At 47.1% G+C, this 23,856-nt stretch overlaps 1 protein-coding gene across 1 annotated transcript; it reads left to right on the top strand.

The window, feature by feature from the left end:
- The first annotated feature begins 1,430 nt into the window (after nt 1–1,430).
- tnfrsf4 (TNF receptor superfamily member 4) lies at nt 1,431–19,313 on the top strand. The gene is made up of 7 exons (XM_033047812.1): nt 1,431–1,563; nt 12,725–12,853; nt 13,919–14,065; nt 14,899–14,980; nt 16,703–16,890; nt 17,425–17,532; nt 18,692–19,313. The coding sequence occupies exons 1-7, from the start codon at nt 1,431–1,433 to the stop codon at nt 18,787–18,789; spliced, it is 885 nt and encodes a 294-aa protein (XP_032903703.1). The 3' UTR covers nt 18,790–19,313.
- Nucleotides 19,314–23,856: the final 4,543 nt, after the last annotated feature.

The raw sequence follows: 23,856 nt of genomic DNA, 5'->3' as shown, positions 1-23,856 counted from the left end.
ATACAGACATTGTGGGCTGAAGGGCCTGTTTCCGTTTTGTTCTGGTCTGTTAATGTAAAATATGATCATCCTTTCCCAGGGGCCCTATTACAAAACGATTCTTAATTAATAATGGTATTTAAATCTCCCTCCCCGCTCCCCCTCACCTGTGTCGACCTATTGTCTGCCAGGGTTTGCCTCTCTCCTTTTTCAGCTCCCCCACCCCCACAATCAGTCCGAAGAAGGGTCTCGACCTGAAACACCACCTGCCCACGTTCTCCAGAGATGCTGCCTGAGCCACTGAGTTACTCCAGCACCTTGCGTCCCCATTCGGTATCAGGGGTTGTCCCTCGAAGTGGGAGGTGGGGATGAATCTGGAGGCTGTAAACTGCAAGGGGTTCTAACTAAGGGGATATGGTGCGTCTGAGATCAGGTCACAGCAGAGTGCTGGAGCAACTCTGTGGGGATGAGATGGACAGACCTGAGGGACCCTTCACCAGACTGACCAATTTCAGCATAGCTCCTCCCTGTCTCTCTCCCTCCCCCACACTAGTTGTCCCACTGTTGGTCTGTTGAGTTTCACAACTCGTTATTCCCTTATTATGTATATGTACACTGTAAATGGTTCGATTGTAATCATGTATAGTCTTTCCGCTGACAATGGACAATAGGTGCAGGAGTTCGAGCCAGCATCCCTATTCAATGTGATCATTGCTGATCATCCCCAATCAGTACCCCGTTCCTGCTCCCCCCCCCCCCCCCCCCCCCCCCCCCCTATAATCCCGCTATCCTTAAGATCCCTATCTAGCTCTCTCTTGAAAGTATCCAGAGAACCGGCCTCTGAGGCTGGATAGCGCGCAACGGAAGCATTTCGCTGTACCTCGGTACACGTGACGATAAACTAAGCTCAACTAAACCTACCCCACAGCCAACAATGCACCATTGTGGGCTCCACACTCCCACGATCCCAATTGGCCATCTCTCGTTCCCCCTCTCCCCACTGCCTCTCGGATGGCATGGGTGACGTTTAGAGTCGAGGCCCTTCGTCAAAGGGCCTCGACCCTAAATGTCACCCATTCCTTCCCTCTCCCCCCAGATGCTGACTGACCCGCTGAGTTACTCCAGCAGGTAGATAAAAATGCTGGAGAAACTCAGCGAGTGCAGCAGCATCTGTGTAGCGAAGGAAATTGGCAACGTTTCGGGCCGAAACCCTTCTTCAGACATTTTCCAGCATCTGCAGTTCCTTCCTAAACACTTTGTGAGTTACTCCAGCAACTATGCGTCTGACAGACTGCAGTTCCGTGTTTGTCCTATTGTGTGTGTGTGTGTGTGTGTGTGTAGGGGGGGGTGGTCAGGGTTGACAGTGAGAGGGTGGTTTCCCTTAACAGCAGGCATATTACAGGCAGCGTGTGACTAACTCTAGTGCTTCAGTCGGAGGTCGGGACTGTAAGATGTCTGGTCGTTTCTGCTGTTCCCTGGCGCTGCTCTCTCTCCTGCTCACACCCATTCAAACCTGTGACAACAGCACCCATTACTCATGGACCATCGACAAGAAAAAAGAGTGTTGCAGCAAGTGCCCCCCCGGTAAGTCCCCCCCCTCGCTCCTTCAAACTAATGTCTAGTGGACTCAATGAACTGCAGGTGCTGGAATGCTGAGCAAGACACAGGGTGCTGGAGGAACTCAGATGGGCCAGGCAGCGTCTGTCACTGTGGAGGAAAATAGACCAGAGAGAGAAACTCTTCCCTCTGGAGAAGTTGGGTCTCGACCCGAAACGTCGCCTGTCCCATGTTCTCCAGAGTGAAGGGTCTCTCTCCGGTCTATTTTCCTCCACAGATGCTGCCCGACCCGCTGAGTTACTCCAGTACTCAGTGTCCTTCTCTCCGCGTTTGTTTTAAAAGGCATTTGGGCAGAAATATGGGCGGGGAGGGAGATGGGCCAAATTACAAGGAATTGGGGACTATCCCGGTATGCCAGCATAGACAGGACGGGCCGAATGGCTGTACAGTGATGCCTCTGTCTGTTCCGGGACGTGTGGGTTCGCACCGTGCAAGGACTGGGGGCCGGTTTAGGGGGAGGAGAGGGGTGAAGTTTGCATTTATGTAGCACCTTTCGCTAATTCTACAACCACCCCCCCCCCCCCTCTCCGTTCCCCACAAGCGTTACCCAGCGGACGGGAAGCAAGAGCGACACCAAATGCCGGAGTAACTCAGCGGGACAGGCAGCATCTATGGAGAGAAGGAATGTGTGACGTTTCGGGTCGAGACCCTTTCAAGGGTCACCCATTCCGTCTCTCCACAGATGCTGCCTGTCCCGCTGAGTTACTCCGGCATTTGGTGTCTATCTTCGGTCTAAACCATCATCTGCCGTTCCTTCCGACACACGGGGTTAGAGAGGGGTGTGTGAGAGTGTGTGAGAGTGTGTGAGTGAGTATGAGTGTGAGTGTGTGAGTGAGTGTGAGTGTGTGTGTGAGTGTGTGTGTGTGTGTGAGAGAGAGTGTGTATGTGAGTGAGTGTGTGTGAGTGAGTGTGAGTGTGTGAGTGTGTGTGTGTGTGTGTGTGTGTGTGAGAGAGTGTGTGTGTGTGTGTGAGTGAGTGTGCTTGTGTGTGAGTGTGCTTGTGTGTGAGTGTGTGTGTGAGTGTGTGTGAGTGAGTGTGTGTGTGAGTGTGTGTGTGTGAGAGAGTGTGTGTGTGTGTGTGTGAGTGTGTGTGTGTGTGAGTGAGTGTGCTTGTGTGTGAGTGTGTGTGTGAGTGTGTGTGTGAGTGTGTGTGTGAGTGTGTGTGTGTGAATGTGTGTGTGAGTGAGTGTGTGTGTGAGTGTGTGTGTGAGTGAGTGTGTGTGTGAGTGTGTGTGTGAGTGTGCGTTGCCTTTGCCCGTCAGCGGAATTCACTTGAGGCCCACATCCTTTACAAGAGCCTCAGCGTTTTGTAGCAGTGGATTTGACGTTCACCAAGTTTGAAATATAAATCATAAAATGTGCCCCATTTCCTCAAAACAAGAATGGGAAGTGTTGCTGTTTGCAGGGACTGTGTTTCCAGAGGCCAAGATAGACTGGCAATTGATTCTTAAAGGGTTGACGATGGATATGCAATGGAAGGCATTTAAAGACCGTATGGATGAACTACAACAATTGTTCATCCCAGTTTGGCAAAAGAATAAATCAGGGAAGGTAGTGCATCCGTGGATAACAATGGAAATTAGGGATAGTATCAAAACAAAAGATGAAGCATACAAAATTGCCAGAAAAAGCAGCCTACCAGAGGACTGGGATAAATTCAGAGTCCAGCAGAGGAGGACAAAGGGCTTAATTAGGAAATGGAAAATAGGTTATGATAGAAAATGTGGCAGGGATCATAAAAACTGACTGCAAAAGATTTTATAGATATGTGAAGAGAAAAAGATTAGTTAAAACAAATGTAGGTCCCTTGCAGTCAGAAACAGGTGAACTGATCCTGGGGGAACAAGGACATGGCAGACCAATTGAATAACTACTTTGGTTCTGTCTTCACTAAGGAAGACATAAATAATCTGCCAGAAATAACAGGGGACCGGGGGTCAAATGAGATGGAGGAACTGAGTGAAATCCAGGGTAGTCGAGAAGTGGTGTTAGGTAAATTGAATGGATTAAAGGCCGATAAACCCCCAGGGCCAGATAGGCTGCATCCCAGAGTGCTTAAGGAAGTAGCCCCAGAAATAGTGGATGCATTAGTGATAATTTTTCAAAACTCTTTAGATCCTGTAGTAGTTCCTGAGGATTGGAGTGTAGTTAATGTAACCCCACTTTTTAAAAAGGGAGGAAGAGAGAAAACGGAGAATTACAGACCAGTTAGTCTAACATCGGTAGTGGGGAAAATGCTAGAGTCAGTTATTAAAGATGGGATAGCAGCACATTTGGAAAGTGGTGAAATCATTGGACAAAGTCAGCATGGATTTACGAAAGGTAATTCATGTCTGACGAATCTTATAGAATTTTTCGAGGATGTAGCTAGTAGAGTGGATAAAGGAAAACCAGTGGATGTGTTATATCTGGACTTTCAGAAGGCTTTCGACGAGGTCCCACATAAGAGATTAGCCACAAGGGCCACAAGGGCCACATCTAACTCCCTCTTAAATATAGCCAATGAACTGGCCTCGGCTCGGCTTGTACTTGCTAGAATTTAGAAGATTGAGGGAGATCTTATAAAAACTTACAAAATTCTTAAGGGGTTGGACAGGCTAGATGCAGGAAGATTGTTCCCGATGTTGGGGAAGTCCAGAACAAGGGGTCACAGTTTAAAGATAAGGGGGAAGTCTTTTAGGACCGAGATGAGAATTTTTTTTTCACACAGAGTGGTGAATCTGTGAAATTCTCTGCCACAGAAAGTAGTTGAGTGCAGTTCATTGGCTATATTTAAGAGGGAGTTAGATGTGGCCCTTGTGGCTAAAGGGATCAGCGGGTATGGAGAGAAGGCAGGTACAGGATACTGAGTTGGATGATCAGCCATGATCATATTGAATGGCGGTGCAGGCTCGAAGGGCCGAATGGCCTACTCCTGCACCTATTTTCTATGTTTCACAAGGAACTGCAGATGCAGGGGATCTTGCGTCAACCACAAAGTGCTGGAGTATCTCTGGTGGTCAGGCAGCATCTGTGGATCCAGGGAAGCTGCCTGATCCGCCGCGTTACTCCAGCACCTAGTGCCTTTTTTTCGTTGTTAACCAGCATCTGCAGTTCCTTATCTCTCCATCAATATATGTAGTGTCTTCAAATGAACCACCGGGAGATAATTCACCCTGGGAGATGAGTCGATGTGGCAGTTCCGAAGTCTTTCGTCGTTTCAGGAACAGGCGTCTTCAGTCTGAAGAAGGATCTCTTGTAAGGATATGGGGGCATGGGTGTGCCTTCTCGGTTCCTGTTCACACCAGTTCTGTTATCCCACATTCTCATCCACACCCTATCTACTAGCGACAAATTAGAGACGGCCAAGTAACCTACAAAAACCCGCACGTCTTTGGGATGTGGGAGGAAACCGGTGCACCCAGAGGAACCCCACGCGGTCACAGGGAGAACGTGCAAACTCCACACAGACAGCAACCCGGACCCCTGATGCTGTGTGGCAGCGGCTCCACCCGCTACGCCACAGTGTGTTGAGCGGAGTTTAGAAATTCAGCTGCTGCCATTGATTCATCTTCTAATTGTGGAATCGAGAACAGAGGACATCGGTTTAAGGTGAGGGTGGGGGGGAAGATTCAATAGGGACCTGAGAGGTGGCTTTTTCATTGAAGAAAGGAATTGGAGGAGCAGCACCTCATATTTCGTTTGGGCAGTTTATACCCCAATGGCATGAACATTGACTTCTCCAATTTCAGGTAGCCCTTACTGTCCCCTCCCCTTCTCAGCTCTCCCTCAGCCTTCTGGCTCCTCCTCTTCATTTCTTCTTCTCCCCCCCCCCCCCCCCCCCCCCCCCCCCACCCCACATCAGTCTGAAGAAGGGTTTTGGCCCGAAACGTTGCCTATTTCTTTCACACCATAGATGCTGCCGCACCCGCTGAGTTTCTCCAGCACTTTTGTCTACCCATAATACTCCAGGTGTAATTCTGGTTGAAACACTTCCTGTTTACTCTCCCACCAATGGCACTGTTCCTCACTGTGAATGTTGGACTGAAGCAAATTCAGGGCTGCCAACTCTCATGCTTTGAACGTGAGAATCATCATTTGGCCAAATTCTCACGCTCTCACGCTGATCTCAAATTTCTCACGCTCTGTCGTGAGAAATTCTGTGATCAACGAAAATTTCAAAACTCATATCAACTGTACGGGCCGCGGGTGTTGGAGAGCCGGGGTTGGCGAGTGTTTGTCTCGGGGATGGGATAAGTGTAATATTAAAATGACATGCAAGGTGTCAGGCTGTCTGTCGCAACATACAGCCCCAATAAACCATTATTTCCTTCAGTTAAATATTGGCAACAGTGGCACTGTTGTCATTTGCCACTCAACCATTATGTTTGTTTACCTCACTGACTATTTCTAACCCCCCCCCCCCCCAATTCCTTTGACAGGTTGAATAGAAATGTCCCCAATCTCGTTGTTTTATTAATTGAACACGTAGATGAACATCCTCAAAGAGTGTAATCAGATGGAAACTGATTCAGATGCGATATTTAAGAGCTTGTTCATAGAACGGGCATATTTTAAAGGAGTGACAGAGATACTTGCAGAGGAATGTGTGAGGAGATTATTATTTGTCTTTAGTTTTAGCTTAAACCAGGACATCTGAAGATTCAAAATTTAATATAGTAATTGTGCTGATACTGACCCCCAACCAACCACATAATAAATATCATCCATTCAGGAGGTTTTACTTTTATGATGCCATTTAAACTTCACTTTGATTTCAACCACTTCAATGTAAAAGTAATTGGGAATGGGGAGCATTGGAACAAAAATTGCCCTCGGTACATATTAACTGTAATATATTAATGTATGCATGTTGGTAGGTGCAATCAAAACAAAGATCTTTTTTATCATTTTGTGTTATGTAAACCACAGAAAATATTATGTACTCTCAAGATCAACATTTAATAGAATAATATTGCTTTAATATATAGTTATTGGACTTTGCATTTTGGAAAAGTCCCAGCTGAGAGGAAGACAGCAAAATACTGAAAATATTGGGGGTGAAAATAACTTCAGGACAGTTTGTTAGGAAAATGTAAGAAATGGTAACAGAATACTTATACAGCTGAGTGAGTATAATTTCATGGATGAGAAATTGTGTTCAACCAATTGATGACTTCTTTGACAAAGTAACAAGCATGTTAGATAACAAGGAAGCCAATGAACACCTTCCTCCCCCCCCCCCCCCTCCCCCCACCCCCACCCCTCCCCCCACCCCCACCCGCTCACCACGCTTTCTCAGGCTTGGTCTCTTGTAATTTTTCACTCCCAACTCTCACCCATTGTTGGCAGCCCTGCAAATTAAACTTCCTAAGATCTCCAAAGATAGACACAAAATGCTGGAGTAATTCCCTGGGTCAGGCAGCTTCTCGGGATGCCCATTTTCTCCAGAGATGCTGCCTGTCCCGCTGAGTTACTTCAGTATTTTGTGTGTCTCGTGCTTTTTATATGGGCTGGGGTTAAATAATCCATGTTCGCACATTTCCACTCCTTCTCCTCCTGTTGTCACTGAGAATCTGACAGTAACTCAGCATCTTGTTAAAAGGAAGTCAATATATTTACAGTGAACCCATTTCTGTGGAAACAACATGCCTTGTCAGCACTTCCTGCGTTACAGGAACTTCCTTCAACTTGTTGCCCACTAAAATCCCCCCTCCCACTTCACGTTTCACGAGATCGGCCACATTCATCTGAAGCCGGCAAAATACCAATCCCTTAGGTTCCTGGCTCCTGCCAATGTCCACCTCCCTTCATCACTGCTGGCACGATGGCGCAGCGGTAGAGTTGCTGCCTTACAGCGCCAGAGACCCAACTTCGATCCTGACAACGGGTGCTGTCTGCACCGCCATTCAATGTGATCATCCCCAATCAGTACCCCGTTCCTGCCTTCTCCCCATATCCCCTGACTCCGCTATCTGTAAGAGTCCTATCTAGCTCTCTCTTTAAAGTATCCAGAGAACCGGTCTCCACCGCCCTCTGAGGCAGAGAATTCCACACTCACAACTCTCTGGGTGAAAAAGCGTTTCCTCGTCTCCGTTTTAAATGGCTTACCCCTTATTCTTAAACAGTGGCCCCTGGTTCTGGACTCCCTCAACATCAGGTACATGTTTCCTGCCTCTAGCGTGTCCAAACCCTTAATAATCTTATATGTTTCAATAATATATCCTCTCATCCTTCTATACTCCAGAGTATACAAGCCAAACATCCAAATATGTGTGTAGATATGTCAGTATGTGTAGATATGTCAGTATGTGTGTAGGTATGTCAGTATGTGTGTAGATATGTCTGTATGTGTGTGGATATGTCAGTGTGAGTGTAGATATGTTAGATGTATACACAATTTTGTAGATATGTCAGTAGAACAAACATCCTTTTCACAGAAATATATTCTTGTGCTGCTTATTTTGTGAAGGCATTTTATTAATATGTTGAGGTCATTTTTAATTTGTTTATTATATAGTTTGTTGAACACTGTGTTTGCAGACATACTACGCTGCTGCAAGTAAGAATTTCATTGTTCCGTTTCGGTACATATGACAATGAAATACTCTTGACCCAATTGCAGACTCTTAATGGAAATATCATAACTTATAATAACTTACTATGAATGAGGCTGTTATAATCTAAAAATGTAATCTAACCTTTATTTTGACTAATCAGCCAAATTAATCTGTACCATGCCGTCATGAAGTTAATTTGGGTGATTAGTCATTGTAAAGGTCATCAAAATTTGCAGATTATTCCCACTCATTTATAATAAAATTGAAGGGAGAAATAGTTTTAAAGTTTTCAATTAAATAAAAGTCAAGCTTGATTCGATTTGTAAATGTCAATATGGCATGGAGGTTGGTGATATAGTGGTCAGACGTATAAGGAAATGAGTGGTATGTGATTGATTGAAAGGAAACAGGTCATTCGGCCCATCGAGTCCACGCTGACCATTGATCACCTGTTCTATGCTATCCCACTTTCCCATCTGCTCCCTACACATTGGGGGCAATTTACAGCGGGCCAATTAACCTACAAACACGCACGTCTTTGGGATGTGGGAGGAAACCGGAGCACCCGGAGGAAACCCACGCGGTCACGGGGTGAACGTGCAAACTCCACGCTGACAGCAGCCGAGGTCAGGATCGAACCTGGGTCTCTGGTGCTGTGAGGCAGCTGCTCTACCCGCTGCGCCACTGCGTGGATTGGCGCAATGAATAAATGAAATGAGAATAAAATAGCTGCATCTGTTATTTTTTACTAGGAGTAAACAGTGAAAGAGTAAAGTGGGCGATGGGTGGGTTAACTGAGTCATTTGCTATATACATGTCTACTTGGTTTTGTAAATTCCACCTTGGTAAACATTTAAAATAACTGTTTCCACTCTGTGATATTTTCTGTTCCTACTTTCACTGACGAGTAAGCATGTTTGAAACGTCCTATTGAATGTTTGATGAAGATCAAAGCGAACAGCCCCGACTAATCTTTTCTGCCTATTCAACAATCTTCCAAATTGTGGCAACTTAAAGCATCAACATCTTGTAAAGATTCCCACTCAAAAACTTTCCCGCTTTCAGTTCAAAGTTAAAGGTTTGCAATTAACTGCGAGGCCTGGCAGTAACGTGAATGTCTTACAAGTAAACACAGTGAATAGATAGTGTGCAGTGAATAGAATTAGCTCAAGGTGGAACATTTTGACTTACAATAAAGCCAGTTGGCTCAGAAAATGCACGAGTGTGCTGGAGATGATAAGAAAGGTGAATGGAATTTGTCTTATGTAAGTATGACTGACAATGTGCCCTGGCCGAACCACATTGGTGCTATGGCCACTAAATCACACCAATGCTTCTACCTCCTCAGAAGGTGAAGAAAACTTGTGATCCAGTTTTCTCCCACACTCCAGACATGTAGGTTTGTAGGTCCCACCCCCACCCAGGGCCCACACCAGCTTCTCGTTTTCACCCAACAAACAGATAACAATGGCCTATTTCCTTTATCATCGTAAGTTTTTTGCATATCTTTCATTCATTGTTCTTTATCTCTCTACATCATCGTCTATATCCCTAGTTTTCCTTATCCCCGACTAGTCTGAAGAAGGGTCTCGACCCAAAACGTCACCCATTCCTTCTCTCCAAATAAATTGCCTGTCCCGCTGAGTTACTCCGGCTTTTTGTGTCTATCTTCGGTTTGTAGGTTAATTGGCTTCTGTAAAATGTCCTTAGTGTGGACGACAGAACTAATGTAGGGATGATGGCGGGTTGACACGGGCACGGTGGACTGAAGGACCTGTTTCCACGATGTACCAAGTGTCTCTAAATCTGCACTTTCCTTTCCCAGCAACTGTAGCATTGTAAGTTCATAGGTGATAGGAGCAGAATTGGGCCATTCGGCCCATCAAATCTACTCCTCCATTCAATCATGGCTGATCTATCTTTCCCTCTCAACCCCATTCTTCTGCCTTCTCCCCACAACCCCTGACACCCGTGCAAATCAAGAATCTATCAATCTCCGCCTTAAAAAATATCCATTGACTTGGCCTCCACAGCCGTCTGTGGCAATGAATTCCACAGATTCACCACCCTCTGACTAGAGAAATTCCTCCTCGTCTCCTTTTTAAAGGTACGTCATTTTATTCTGAGGCTGTGCCCTCTGGTCCTAGACTCTCCCACTAGTGGAAACATCCTCTCCACATCCACTCTATCCGGGCCTTTCACTATTCAGTAAGTTTCAATGAGGTCCCCTCCTCATCCTTCTAAACTCCAGCGAGTGCAGGCCCAGTGCCGACAAAGGCTTGTCATTATATTCTGCACTCTGCCCGTTTTCTCTTTAGCATTACTCGCTGTACTCATCTAAGGCAAGTGTAGTGAGGAACTGCAGATGCTGGTATATAAACCGAAGATAGACACAAAAAGCTGGTGTCACAAAGCGGGACAAGGGTGTCGGTCCAAAACGTCACCTGTTCCTTTACTCCAGGGATGCTGCCTGACCCGCTGAGTTACTCCAGCACTCTGTGTCCATGTTCTCCAGAGATGCTGCCTGACCTGCCTGACCTGCTGAGAACCTCCAGCATTTTGTGCCTATCTGCCGTATATGGTATGATCTGGCTGGATAACAAACTGTTTTTCAACGTATCTCGGTGCGTGTAACAATAATTCAGCATTAATTTAAGTGTAAAAAGGTTCATCAGTTCATCGTAAAAATCTCGAGTTTGATCTAAGGTATAGTTTTTTTTTTGTTTCCTCCTGAGAGCTTTTTTTTGTTTCCTCCTGAGAGCTAACAGTGTTGAAATCTCTGCTGCATATTGTGCAGAATTGCCATTGTGCAGAATTGCCATGTGAAGCCTTGCCTCACTGAGTGATCTCCAGACCCATCTGCCTGCTCTGTGGTCAGGGTTTATCTGTGAATATTGTCACTTTACTGATAGCTCCCTGATTACGGGTATTCTCAATCACACCCGGTTTCCCGGTAAGAATGGATCTAGTACCATCACTCCATCTCGCTTTTGAGAAGACGATGACAAATGTGGGTGTCACTGGTCCACAGATGAGACGATGTGCTGATTCAGCACGCTAGGTCTATCAATCTATCAGCTATCTCACATGCGGGACTTTGTCCTCTGGCTCGTTGCTGCAGAAGTGTCCTGAGATATAAATACCCTTCCCACGACGTCAAAACATCTTGACCCACCTGGAGATACAAGGAACTGCAGGTGCTGGAATCTTGGGCAAAAGACAAAGTGCTGGAGGAACTCAGCGGGTTTGTCCACTGAGGCAGCATCTGTGGAGGGAACGGATACACTCGTTCTTCCATCGCTTTGCCACAGTCCGTGCCACATCTGTGCCGCTGCGGAGATCGCCCGCCATGCATGCCTCTCCGCCACAAGTCAGTCATTCGACAACAGGTGCAGGAGTAGGCCATTCGGCCCTTCGAGCCTGCACCGCCATTCAATATGATCATGGCTGATCATCCAACTCAGTATCCTGTACCTGCCTTCTCTCCATACCCCCTGATCCCATTAGCCACAAGGGCCACATCTAACTCCCTCTTAAATATAGCCAATGAACTGGCCGCAACTACCTTCTGTGGCAGAGAATTCCACAGATTCACCACTCTCTGTGTGAATTTTTTTTTTCTCATCTCGGTCCCAAAAGATTTCCCCCTTATCCTTAAACTGTGACCCCTTGTTCTGGACTTCCCCAACATCGGGAACAATCTTCCTGCATCTAGCCTGTCCAAACCCTTAAGAATGTTGCAAGTTTCTATAAGATCCCCCTTCTGATTGTCACGGACACTTGGTACAGTGAGATTCTTTGCTTGTGTTCAGTACAAGTACAAAGTAACAGAAGTATTCAATACAGCCCCCCCCCCCACCGACCCCCAGTCCCTCTGTTCTCCAACGTTTCGGGTTGAGACCCTTCTTCAGACGGCTGACATTTCAGGGCTGTGTCCCATCTTCGGACTGATGGCATCTCGGGTTGGGACTCTTCTTCAGACACAGTCAGATTGAGGAAGGGTCCCAACCCAAAATACTGCCTCCCCATTTGCTGCCTGAGCCCCTCAGTTTGTCCCGCACTTTGCATTTTAGTCCAATCAGCCTTTTCAAAGAGTTTAGACTCCTCCAGAATAAGACTGTCATCCGCTCACCTCAGAACATGAACACGAATGCAAAATACAGGCAATAACACACACTCCTCCGCTCAGTCAGTCCCGTAGATTAGCCCAGCGGGTAGAGTTGCTGCCTCACAGTGCCCAGAGGCCCGGGTTCGATCCTGACCTCGGGTGCTGTCTGCGTGGAGTTTGCACGTTCTACCAGTGACTGCGTGGGTTTCCTCTGGGTGCTCTGGTTTCCCCCCCCCCCCACACCCCACAAAGCCGTGCGGGTTTGTAGGTTGAGTGGCCTCTGTAAATTGCGTGGAGTGTGCCAGGAGTGGATGCAAACGTGGGTTTATACAGAAGTACCATGAACGGGTGATCGATGGTCGGCGTGGACTCGGTGGGCATAGAATTTGTTTGCACGAGTTCCAAACCGGTTCAGTGTCAACGCTGTTTAATTTCCAAACTCTGACCTAAAGCATGATCTTTGCAATGTTCCCCCTTGACAGGAAATAAGTTGATTAGTCGGTGTACTCGCTCCAACCTGAAGAGTAAGTGTGAGCCTTGCATCGGTGAGACCTTTAGTGCGAGCTGGAACACATACGGAAGCTGTCTCCAATGTAAAACGTGCTCGGAAGGTGAGTGTGCAGACTGAACTTTCTGTCCTGGGCCTCCTCCATTGTCAGAGCAAATTGGAGGAACAGCACCTCATATTTCGCTTGGGCTGCTTACAACCCAGCGGTATGAACACTGACCTCTCTCACTTCAAGTGACCCCTCTCTGTCCGTCTCTCCCCCACCCTTGTCAGTGTACTAGTTTCACTGTCGTCCAGTCGAGTTTCAATTCTTGTGATGCATTATCTTATGGCAGAATGTGGTTGGCATTCAAGGAGAATGCGTGAGAAGGGGATCTCATTGAAACATATAAGATTGTTAAGGGCTTGGACCCACTAGAGGCAGGAAACAGGGCAAAGGGCTGCTTTACACTAGAAATAGTTCAGTTTTTCACTTGCACTGATGTGATGTCGTTGAATTCTTCCTGCACAGGAATTGGTGCTTTAGGGTAGTTCCTGTCCCCGAAACAGCAGTGGGAAACCTGTAACATGTCACACACGTTACTTGCTGCAACTTCCATCTTATTACAGATTAAAACATCACAACATCATTCTTCACTCCTATTCTCATTATTGCATTCTTGTTATTAAGATCTCGTTGAAACATATAAGATTGTTAAGGGCTTGGACACGCTAGAGGCAGGAAACATGTTCCTGATGTCGGGGGAGTCCAGAACCAGGGGCCACACAGTTTAAGATTAAGGAGTAAGCCATTTAGAACGGAGACGAGGAAATACTTTTTCTCACAGAGAGTGGTGAGTCTGTGGAATTCTCTGCCTCGGGACGGTGGAGGCAGGTTCTCTGGATGCTTTCAAGAGAGAGCTATATAGGGCTCTTAAAAATAGCGGAGTCAGGGGATATGGGGAGAAGGCAGGAACGTGGTACTGATTGGGGATGATCAGCCATGATCACATTGAACGGCAGTGCTGGCTCGAAGGGCTGAATGGCCTACTCCTGCACCCATTGTCTATTGTGTTGCAGCGCTTTCCAAATTATTATTTCAAAAAGGAAATTCTAGCATGCAAAATGTGCACTGGCTTCATTGTAATAGCAGATCATTTTATGAAAATGCTTTCTCTTTCCAATCCAGCAAATGGTCTTCAAATAGAGATGGAATGTACCAAAACATCCCAAGTTAAATGCACTTGTCGACCCGGATACGCATTGAACACTGCCCCTCCCACAGACACGGAGAAATGTTTTAAAATATGTAACGAAGGAGAGCAAGTGAAACGAGGTACGAACCTGTTCACATGTTCAAGTAAGATACATGTGACAATAAGACACTATTGACTCTTGACTTCAGCAAACAGCATCCATCTTCTGATCAAATCACCCCCACACCAGTATCCACCTATCACTTGCCAGAGATTGACACAAAATGCTGGAGTTACTCAGCAGGTCAGACAGCATCTCTGGAGAAAAGGAATTGGTGAAACCCTTCTTCAGTCTGGAGGGATTTTGACCGAAACATCACCTATCTCCTTAGATGCTGCCTGACCCGCTGAGTAACTCCAGCATTTTGTGTCTATCTTTGGGTGTAAACCTGCTTTGGTCATTGGCTTTGGTAAAAATTGTAAATTGTGTGGAGGATAATGCTAGTGTACGGGGTGATCGCTGGTCAGTGTGGACTCAATGGGACGAAGGGCCTGTTTCCTCACTGTATTTCTAAAAGACAACAGAGGAAGGTTTAAGTGTTCAAGAAGGAACTGCAGATGCTGGAAGATCGAAGGTAGACAAAATTGCTGGAGAAACTCAGCGGGTGCAGCAGCATCTATGGAGCGAAGGTCTTCTAAAGAAGGGTTTCGGCCCGAAACGTTGCCTATTTCCTTCGCTCCATAGATGCTGCTGCACCCGCTGAGTTTCTCCAGCAATTTTGTGTACCTCAGAGGAAGGTTTAACGTGTACATTTGTTCAAAATGAAAAGTCATTTGCAGACGTTTGATGAAACTCGCCACATGAGTGGATATATGTCGGCCAACTGGAGAGTAAATAACTTCCTGCTTAACAGTTATAAAGGAGCCCTCTTAAAGAAAACGTGCAGACTTATTGATCCTTGTTTACTTGCAGGAGATTCCAACGCCTGTGAACCGTGTCTGCCAGGATTTTATTCGAATAAAAAAGGAACCAAATCGTGCAAAGCGTGGACAAGGTTAGTTGTAATTCCTTGTGAAACAAGGTGCTGGCGATACTCAGTGGGTCGGGCAGCATCTGGGGAGGGAATGGACAGGCAAGGCGACGGGGGTCGGGACCCTTCCTCACTCTCCCACGGAGACCCATCAGTTCCCCTGGAGACCTATCAGTTCCCCTCTGCCTACACTCCCCACGAGGCCTCACCCTCAACCACTTCTCTTTTGACTCCTCTCACATCTCTCGGGCAGCATCTGGGGAGGGAATGGACAGGCAACCTATGTTCTATGTTTCATTGGAGGGCCTCAACTATCTTTAATTGGATTTTATTGACTTGGCCTCCACAGCAATGAATTCCAGATTCACCACCCTCTGACTGAAGAAATTCCTCCTCATCTCCTTTCTAAAGTCACGTCCTTTTATTCTGAGGCTGTGCCCTCTGGTCCTAGACTCTCCCACTAGTGGAAACATCCTCTCCACATCCACTCTATCTGAGCCTTTCACTACTCGGTAAGTTTCAATGAGCCCCCCCCCCTCCCCTCCCCTTCATGTTGCCAGGGCTAGAGGGTGTGAACTGTAGGGAGAGGTTGAGTAGGCTGGGTCTCTATTCCATGGAGCGCAGGAGGATGAGGGGTGATCTTATAGAGGTATACAAAATCGTGAGAGGAATTGTTCGGGCAGATGCACAGGGTCTTTTGCCCAGAGTAGGGGAATCGAGGACCAGAGGACATAGGTTCAAGGTGAAGGGGAAAAGATTTAATAGGAATCCGAGGGGTAACTTTTTCACCAAAGGGTGGTGAGTGTACGGAACAAGCTGCCAGAGGAGGTAGTTGAGGCTGGGACTACCCCATTGTTTAAGAAACAGTCAGACAGGTACATGGATAGGACAGGTTTGGAGGGATATGGACCAAATGCAGGCAAGTGGGACTAGTGTAGCTGGGACACTTTATCACTCTATGAATATCCTTCTAAACTTCAGCGAGTTCAGGCCCAGTGCCGTCAAATGCTCATCATATGTTAACCCACTCATCCCTTGCTGCTGAAAAAAGGTAACGGGGATGAGTGGGTCATCGGATGAGGCGCTGCTGCTGCTGCACTCCACGGGCTGCACTACGACGGGACGGATGAGGTGGGGCAGGACGCGGCGCTCCGACCCGACCGACCCCTCGACCCGAGTAGTAGCGGTCAAATACGGGACAGTTGGTAACCCTAAACACAGAGCAACAGTTGGCCGTTGTGGGCAAGTTGGGCCGAAGGGTCTGTTTCCACACCATATCACTCTTTGACTCTGTCCCACGGTACGAGTTCATTCCAAGAGCTCTCCCGAGTTTAAAAAAAAATCAAACTCGTGGTAAGCACGGAGAATGAACGTAGCGGGTACGTCGGAGCTCGGGGACGTCTCTTAGCGCTAACGGCAGGTACTCGGGAAGACTCGCTAACGGCAGGTAAGCACGGGAAGACTTGTGAAGGTTTTTCAACATGTTGAAAAATGTCCACGAGAGCCCCGAGTACCGACGAGTGGCCATTACCGTAAATCTCCGAGTTCGAATCAGGGCAAAGTCGAGGAGAGCTCTTGGAATGAACTCGTACCGTGGGACAGGGGTTTAAGTCCATAGAGCTGAAGAGACATCTCCTTGAATAAGTTGATATCATTGGAGATTTTTATACCACGACCATTCATCTCAAGGGCCATCAAGCCCTGAAACACACGTTGTATTAATGCCCTACATTTGCCTTTGTATAGATGTACTGACGACCAACGGTATTTAATTAAGAATGGATCACAAACGGGGGACGCGGTGTGCAGTTCCTCCGAGCCTCGACAAACGACCACCAGCAAAGGAAGGCCCCCTGCCACCGAGACCACCCCCAGCACAACGCTGCTGAGAATAACAACCCATCCAACCTCAGCAACAACCGCAGGCAGACCAAGTAAGACCTGATAACCTTGTGTGAGAAAGAACTGCAGATGCTAGTTAAAATCGAAGGTAGACACAAAATGCTGGAGTAACTCAGCGGGTGAGGCAGCATCTCTGGAGAGAAGGAATGGGCGACGTTTCGGGTCGAGACCCTTCTTCAGACCCTCGTTATCACCTTCTCCATAGCCAACAATGGATCATTGTGGGCTCCACCTTTCCTTGATTATCGTTGCTGGCTTTGATTTGTCCCTTTGCAAACCTTTCATCCATTTGTTCTGTGTTCATTTTCATCTCTCTCCTTTCCCTCTCCCCTGACTCTCTGTCTGAAGAAAGGTCACGACCTGAAACGTCGCCCATTCCTTTTCTCTGGAGATGCTGCCTGACCCCGCGGAGTTACTCCAGCGTTTTGTTTCTTTCTTCTAAGATACTTTGATTGTACTGTATGTGGTAAGCAAAATGTACATTTGTTCGTAGCCTCAATGATGAATGTGATGGAATGTTGAGTTGTGGACCACACTTCAATACCATGTCACTTCTTTCCCTTCAGGTTTGCTGAGAGACAATGCATTTTTCATCTGTGTCATCGTGGTGACTGCCCTTTTGTTATTCATTGTCATATTCAGGAGAATTATGTCCTGCAAGGACGGAAACCGGGGTAAGAACCAAAAGTTTTGGAAGGATCTTATCTTCATTCATTCTGCCTGCTCATGATTTTTCACCCAGAGAGTTGTGAATTTATGGAATTCCCTGCCACAGAGGGCAGTGGAGGCCAAGCCACTGGATGGATTTAAGAGAGAGTTAGATAGAGCTCTAGGGGCTAGTGGAGTCAAGGGATATGGGGAGAAGGCAGGCACGGGTTATTGATAGGGGACGATCAGCCATGATCACGATGAATGGCGGTGCTGGCTCGAAGGGCCGAATGGCCTCCTCCTGCACCTCTTTTCTGTTTCTATGACACTTATAAATTTTTAGTCATAGAGTCATACAGCATGGAAACAGGCCCTTCGGCCCACACCGCCCAACATGTCCCATCTACACTAGTCCCAGCTGCCTGCGTTTGGTCCATATCCCTCCAAACCTGTCCTATCCATGTACCTGTCTAATTGTTTCTTTAATGTTGCGATAGTCCCTGCCTCGGTTTAGTGATACAGCTTTAAAGATGGCCCTTCGGCCCATCGAGTCCACACCACTCATCGATTATCATAGACAAAGGAACAGGCTTTCATTTATCTTGTAGCCAAATAAATTATTTCAATTAATTCATGGGCCAAACATGGATAAATGCGCCTACCTTCGATGGGGCATCTGCCACGACCTTAGACTATAGACAATAGGTGCAGGAGTAGGCCATTCAGCCCTTCGAGCCAGCACCGCCATTCAATGTGATCATGTCTGATCATCCCCAATCAGTACCCCGTTCCTGCCTTCTCCCCATATCCCCTGACTCCGCTATTTTTAAGAGCCCTATCTGGCTCTCTCTTGAAAGCATCCAGAGAACCCGCCTCCACCGTCCTCTGAGGCAGAGAATTCCACAGACTCACCACTCTCTGTGAGAAAAAGTGTTTCCTCATCTCCGTTCTAAATGGCTTACTCCTTATTCTTAAACTGTGTGGCCCCTGGTTCTGGAGTCCCCCAACATCGGGAACATGTTTCCTGCCTCTAGCGTGTCCAAGCCCTTAACAATCTTATATGTTTCAACGAGATCATAATAACAAGAATGCAATAATGAGAATAGGAGTGAAGAATGATGTCGTGATGTCTTAATCTGTAATAAGCTGGAAGTTGCAGCAAGTAACGTGTGTGACATTTTACAGGTTTCCGCTGCTGTTTCGGGGACAGGAACTACCCTAAAGCACCAATTCCTGTGCAGGAAGAATTCAATGACATCACATCAGTGCAAGTGAAAAACTGAACTCTTTCTTGTGTAAAGCAGCCCTTTGCCGCTCTAAAGTTTACAAGTGAATTATTTTCTCTGAACTAAAATGTGAATATGAAGAAAACTGTTCAGCAGGGATTTTGATATCAGTGTTCCACAGACCTCATTTAGAAATAAGTATATATTTCTGCTTTTGCCAAATACCACAATCTGATGAAGGGTCTCGACCTGAAACGTCACCCATTGAATCTGAAGAAGGGTCTCGACCCGAAACGTCACCCATTCCTTCTCTCCAGAGATGCTGCCTGTCCCGCTGAGTTACTCCAGCATTTTGCTTCGATGTTCATTTCTCATACGGTCCAGAGACTTTGCGTTAAGAACTTACAGATTTGCTTTATTTTTTGTTTACTTGGGATTGAAAGATTTTTAATTCTCTCAGTCCCAGCCTTGATGTAGATACGAAGGATTTTTAAAAATATGGATTAATGATCATCGTTTTCTGAAAAATAAAAGTGGTTGGAGGTTTAGTTTGGTGCAAGATGCAGCGTGGAAACAGGACCGTCGGCCCACCGACTCCACGCCGACCATCCACCATCCGTTCACACAAGTTCTATGCCATCACACTTTCTCATCCGCTCCCTACGCAATGGGGGCAATTTGCAGAGGGCCGATGAACCTACAAACCCGCACAGCTTTGAGATGCGGAGGGAGGCGGGAGCACCCGGAGGAAACCCACGCAGTCACGGGTTGGAGCGTGCAAGCTCCACACAGACAGCACCCGAGGTTAGGATCGAAGCCGGGTCTCCCAGCAGCTCCAGTGATCTAGAGATTATATTCCTATCTCTGTAATGCAACACATGATGGTGCAAGACCACCAATGTATAGATTTCTGTAATAAATGTTATGTTTCTGTAATTGTGAACATTTAGAACAGGCACTACTTCATTAATTTTGTTGCTATAGCAACAAAAATGTCAACTTGCTGTCCTTGTTTCTTCCGTCTTATGACAGAGAATTCAGAAACACAAAGAAATCTCTCAAACTTGATATATTTATTTATTTTCTCTTTCTCAAACTGGTGGTGTCCCACGTCAGAGCAGTCCATAGCTAATCACCCTGAGAGAGTTGGTTAGACTTTAGATATACAGCACGGGAAGATGCAGACCAGCGATCCCCGCACACTAGCACTATCCTACACACACTACAGATAGTTTATATTTTTTTACCAAAGCCAATTAATCTACAAACCTGCACGTCTTTGGAGTGTGGAAGGAAACCGGGGCACCTGGAGAAAACCCACGCGGTCACAGGGAGCACGTACAAACTCCGTACAGACCGCACCCGTAGTCGGGATCGAACACGAGTCTCTGGCGCTGTGAGGCAGCAATTCTACCGCTGCGCTACTGTGCCACCATAAACATGGCAAGTGGATTTCACGACACTCTTACGGATTTTTAGTGAGCTGGGTAGCAAGGGCTGGAGAAAATGTTCACCGTATTACTGTTTCCATCTTCAGGGTCGATTCCGCACCCGGACACCACACGTGGTCCGGATCGAACCCTGGTCTCTGGTGCTGTAAGACAGCAACTGTACTGCTGTGTCGCACCGAGCCCCAGGTTGCGAATCACGTTGGGGGCCACCGTCTTGAACCAGTGCATTAAAGGAATTCCCAAAGTGTTGTCACCCAACAAAGAAGGTACGGGAATAGATTTCCAATTCAACATGCTCTGCTAATTTGGAGGGGATATTTCAGGTGGTGACATTCTCTGTCTAAGGTAGGATACAGGTAGATGGAGCACCGGCAAGTGGAATTCAATCCAGACAAGTACCAGTGGCTGCATTCGAGGAGTTCAAATACGGGTCGGACATGGTGGTGTGCTGAGGAATCCTGATTGACAAGGGGACCTTGGAGCTCAAGTTCAGTTTCCTAAAACACAGTAAAAGAACACAGAGTAGAAGGAAGCATTGAGCCACGTTGAGTCCATTTCCGCTCTGTTCCCCCAGTCTGAAGAAGTGACCCGACCCGATACGTCAGCTATCCATGTTCCTCTGAGATGCTGCCCCACTTGCTGGGGGTAGGGTACTGACGTGGATAAAAAATTGGTTGGCAGACCGGAAACAAAGAGTAGGGATTAACATGTCCCTTTCAGAATGGCAGGCTGTGACTAGTGGGGTACCGCAAGGTTCGGTGCTGGGACCACAGCTATTTACAATATACAGATGAATATTTAGATGAAGGGATTAAAAGTAACATTAGTAAATTTGCAGATGGCACAAAGCTGGGTGGCAGTGTGAACTGTCAGGAGGATGCTATGAGGATGCAGGGTGACTTGGACAGGTTGGGTGAGTAGGCAGATGCATGGAAGATGCAGTTTAATGTGGATAAATTTTGAAATTTGAAATAATTTGAAATTTGAAATAATTTGAAATAATTTAATTGCCACACAACCAAGGTCGGTGGTATTTGGGTTGTCAGCAGCGGTACAATAATAAAGAACACAACCACAATAAAAATTTTACACAAACATCCACCACAGCATTCATCACTGTGGTGGAAGGCACAGAGCTTGGCCAGTCTTCCTCCATTTTCCCCCGTGGTCGGGACCTCCACCCTCCACAGCCGTTGCTGCGGGCGTCCAGATGGTAAGGGACAAAGTCAAAGTCAAGGTGAGTCCAGGATCGGCTCTTCCCAACCAGAGACCGCGGCTTCAGGCTGGTGTAGGCCGCAGGCCGGCGGTCAAAGTTTTAAAGTACCTGCCGTGCCGCAGCCGGAAGCACCGCAGTCTGCAGGGCCAGCGGTCGAAGCTCCCCTCCAGGGGAGATGATAAGTCCATACCGCGCCCGCGGTAGAAGACGGCCGCGGGCCGGCAGTGAAAGCTTCTTCTTCCCCCCGGGTCCTCCACGTGAGATCCCGGGCTGTAGATGCCGCACCAGCTGGAGTTCTGCAGACCGCGGCTTCAGGCTGCCGGCTGCCCCGGGCCAGCGTAACGGAGCGTTCCCCTCCAGCGAGGGCTCACCCGCTCCGCGCCGAGAGTCCACGCTGCGCCCGCCGCTGAAGCTCCGGCTCGTCTCCGGGAAAGTCGGCGCCGATCCATGCTGTTAGGCCACGGGGGAGGCGACCTGAAAATGTCGCCTCTCCATGGAAGAGGCGGCCGAAACGGTTTCCCCCTTACCCCCCCCCCCCCACACCACCCCCCACACATAACACACAAAGAAACATGTGAGGTTATCCACTTTGGTGGCAAGAACAGGAAGGCAGATTATTATCTAAATGGTGTCAAATTAGGAAAAGGGGAAGTGCAACGAGACCTGGGGATCCTTGTTCATCAGTCACTGAGAACTGAACATTCCAGACATGATTACACAAAGGCTTGTGGTATTGTAATAAGGAACTGGGGCCAAGCAAAGAGTCGACACGTCGCTGCTTAGTTTACACCAGTCTTTCCAGCACCACACACATGAAGCACAAGCAGAGTAAGACGCCATTGTACGCAGATGCCGAGAAGTGTGTTCAGCTCTGGCTGAACAATTTCTAAACTTGTGATGTGGACTCGATATGAATAAGGAACTAACCACATCACTCCCCCATGCTTTCCAACTCATCATCCATGACTACATTTATTATTAATTTGCCTCAAAAAACCCAGTGGTTAGAATTACAACAGAAATTCCAGGAAGCAGTACATATTATGGCGTGCTGTGCCTATTTCCCTGAATCATGAACAATATGGGTTTAGTTTAGTTGAGAGATACAGCGTGGAAACAGTCCCCTTGGTCCACCCAGTCCGCACCGACCAGCGACCCCCACACATTAACTCCATCCTACACACACCAGGGACAATTTTTTTACATTTACACCAAGCCAATAGAAACCTAGAAACCTGTACGTCTTTGGAGTGTGGGAGGAAACTGAAGATCTTGGAGGAAACCCAGGCAGTCACAGGGAGAACGTACAAACTCCGTACAGACAGCACCCGTCTTCGGGTTCGGACCCAGGTCTCTGGCACTGTAAGCACTGTAAGGCAGCAACTCTACCTTACAGTGCCACCCTAATTTCAGCTTGAATAATACAAAACATAGGATCTCTTCTACTGCCCACTTATTGAATTACTGGAAAATGTTATAATACGGAAAATGTGGCTGTAGGAGTTTAGTGTCGATAAAGAGGACACAGTAATTTAGCAGTTCAACTGTGCCGCCCACATTAAACATAAACATGGAAAGTTTATGCAAATGTTCAACAGGAATGTCTAATATATAATGTCAGCTTTGCAAAATGTCATTTACCAGTTCTGTGGCTTTTAGTTGGAAATTTTCACACCAATTGCAGTTTCTGAAGAAATGGTATCTGTGCACTGAGTGAAGGAATGTTTGTCACCTTGGTTTAAAATTCTCATTCGTCTAACAGGGAGGAGCAGTGATTTTTATTCCTTCGAATGTTGGTGGTTATTTATTTTGTCACGCACTTATCTGCATTAAACTCCAAGAGCCAACTGATCAAGTGACCACTTGCCCAACTGATCAAGATCCTGCTGGTTTTGAAAGCCATCTTCGCTATCTATCATGCCGCCGATTTTAACATCATCTGTCTTGTAACTGAACATTCCCAACTTCCATGTCTGAAGAAGGGTCTCAACCCGAAACGTCGCCCATACCTTCTCTCCAAAGATGCTGCCTGTCCTGCTGAGTCACCCCAGCTTTTTGAGTCTATCTTCCATACTCTATACTCTGACTGATGAAGGACAATGTACCAGCTTTCTATGCTTCGTGTCTTTGTAGTTTAATTTAGAGATGGAACGCGGCAACAGGCCCATCAGCGATCCCTGTGCACTAGCACTATCCAACACATTGGGGACAATTTACAATTTTCACCAAAACCAATTAACCTACAAACCTGTATGTCTTTAGAGTGTGGGAGGAAACTGGAGCACTCGGGGGGAAGCAAACCCATGCAGGTCACGGGGAGAACGTACAAACTCCGTACAGACAGCACCCGTAGTCAGGATCGAACCTGGGTCTCTGGCGCTGCATGGCAGCAACTCTACCGCTGCACCACCCTGTCGCCCTAACATTGCCAATGTTCTGTAACATAATGTCCCACGT

The sequence above is a fragment of the Amblyraja radiata genome, chromosome 31 (genome assembly GCF_010909765.2).
Source record: "Amblyraja radiata isolate CabotCenter1 chromosome 31, sAmbRad1.1.pri, whole genome shotgun sequence".
Taxonomy (NCBI): Eukaryota; Metazoa; Chordata; class Chondrichthyes; order Rajiformes; family Rajidae; genus Amblyraja; species Amblyraja radiata.
Note: the sequence above shows the minus strand (reverse complement) of the source record. Positions and strands in the feature narration are given on the sequence as shown.

Bases quoted from the DNA above. Each gene is read 5' to 3' on its own strand.
- tnfrsf4 (XM_033047812.1), top strand. From the start codon at position 1,431: ATGTCTGGTCGTTTCTGCTGTTCCCTGGCGCTGCTCTCTCTCCTGCTC. The intron at 14,066-14,898 runs GTACGAACCTGT...GTTTACTTGCAG, and splicing joins AGGAGAGCAAGTGAAACGAG to GAGATTCCAACGCCTGTGAA. The intron at 16,891-17,424 runs GTAAGACCTGAT...CTTTCCCTTCAG, and splicing joins AACAACCGCAGGCAGACCAA to GTTTGCTGAGAGACAATGCA.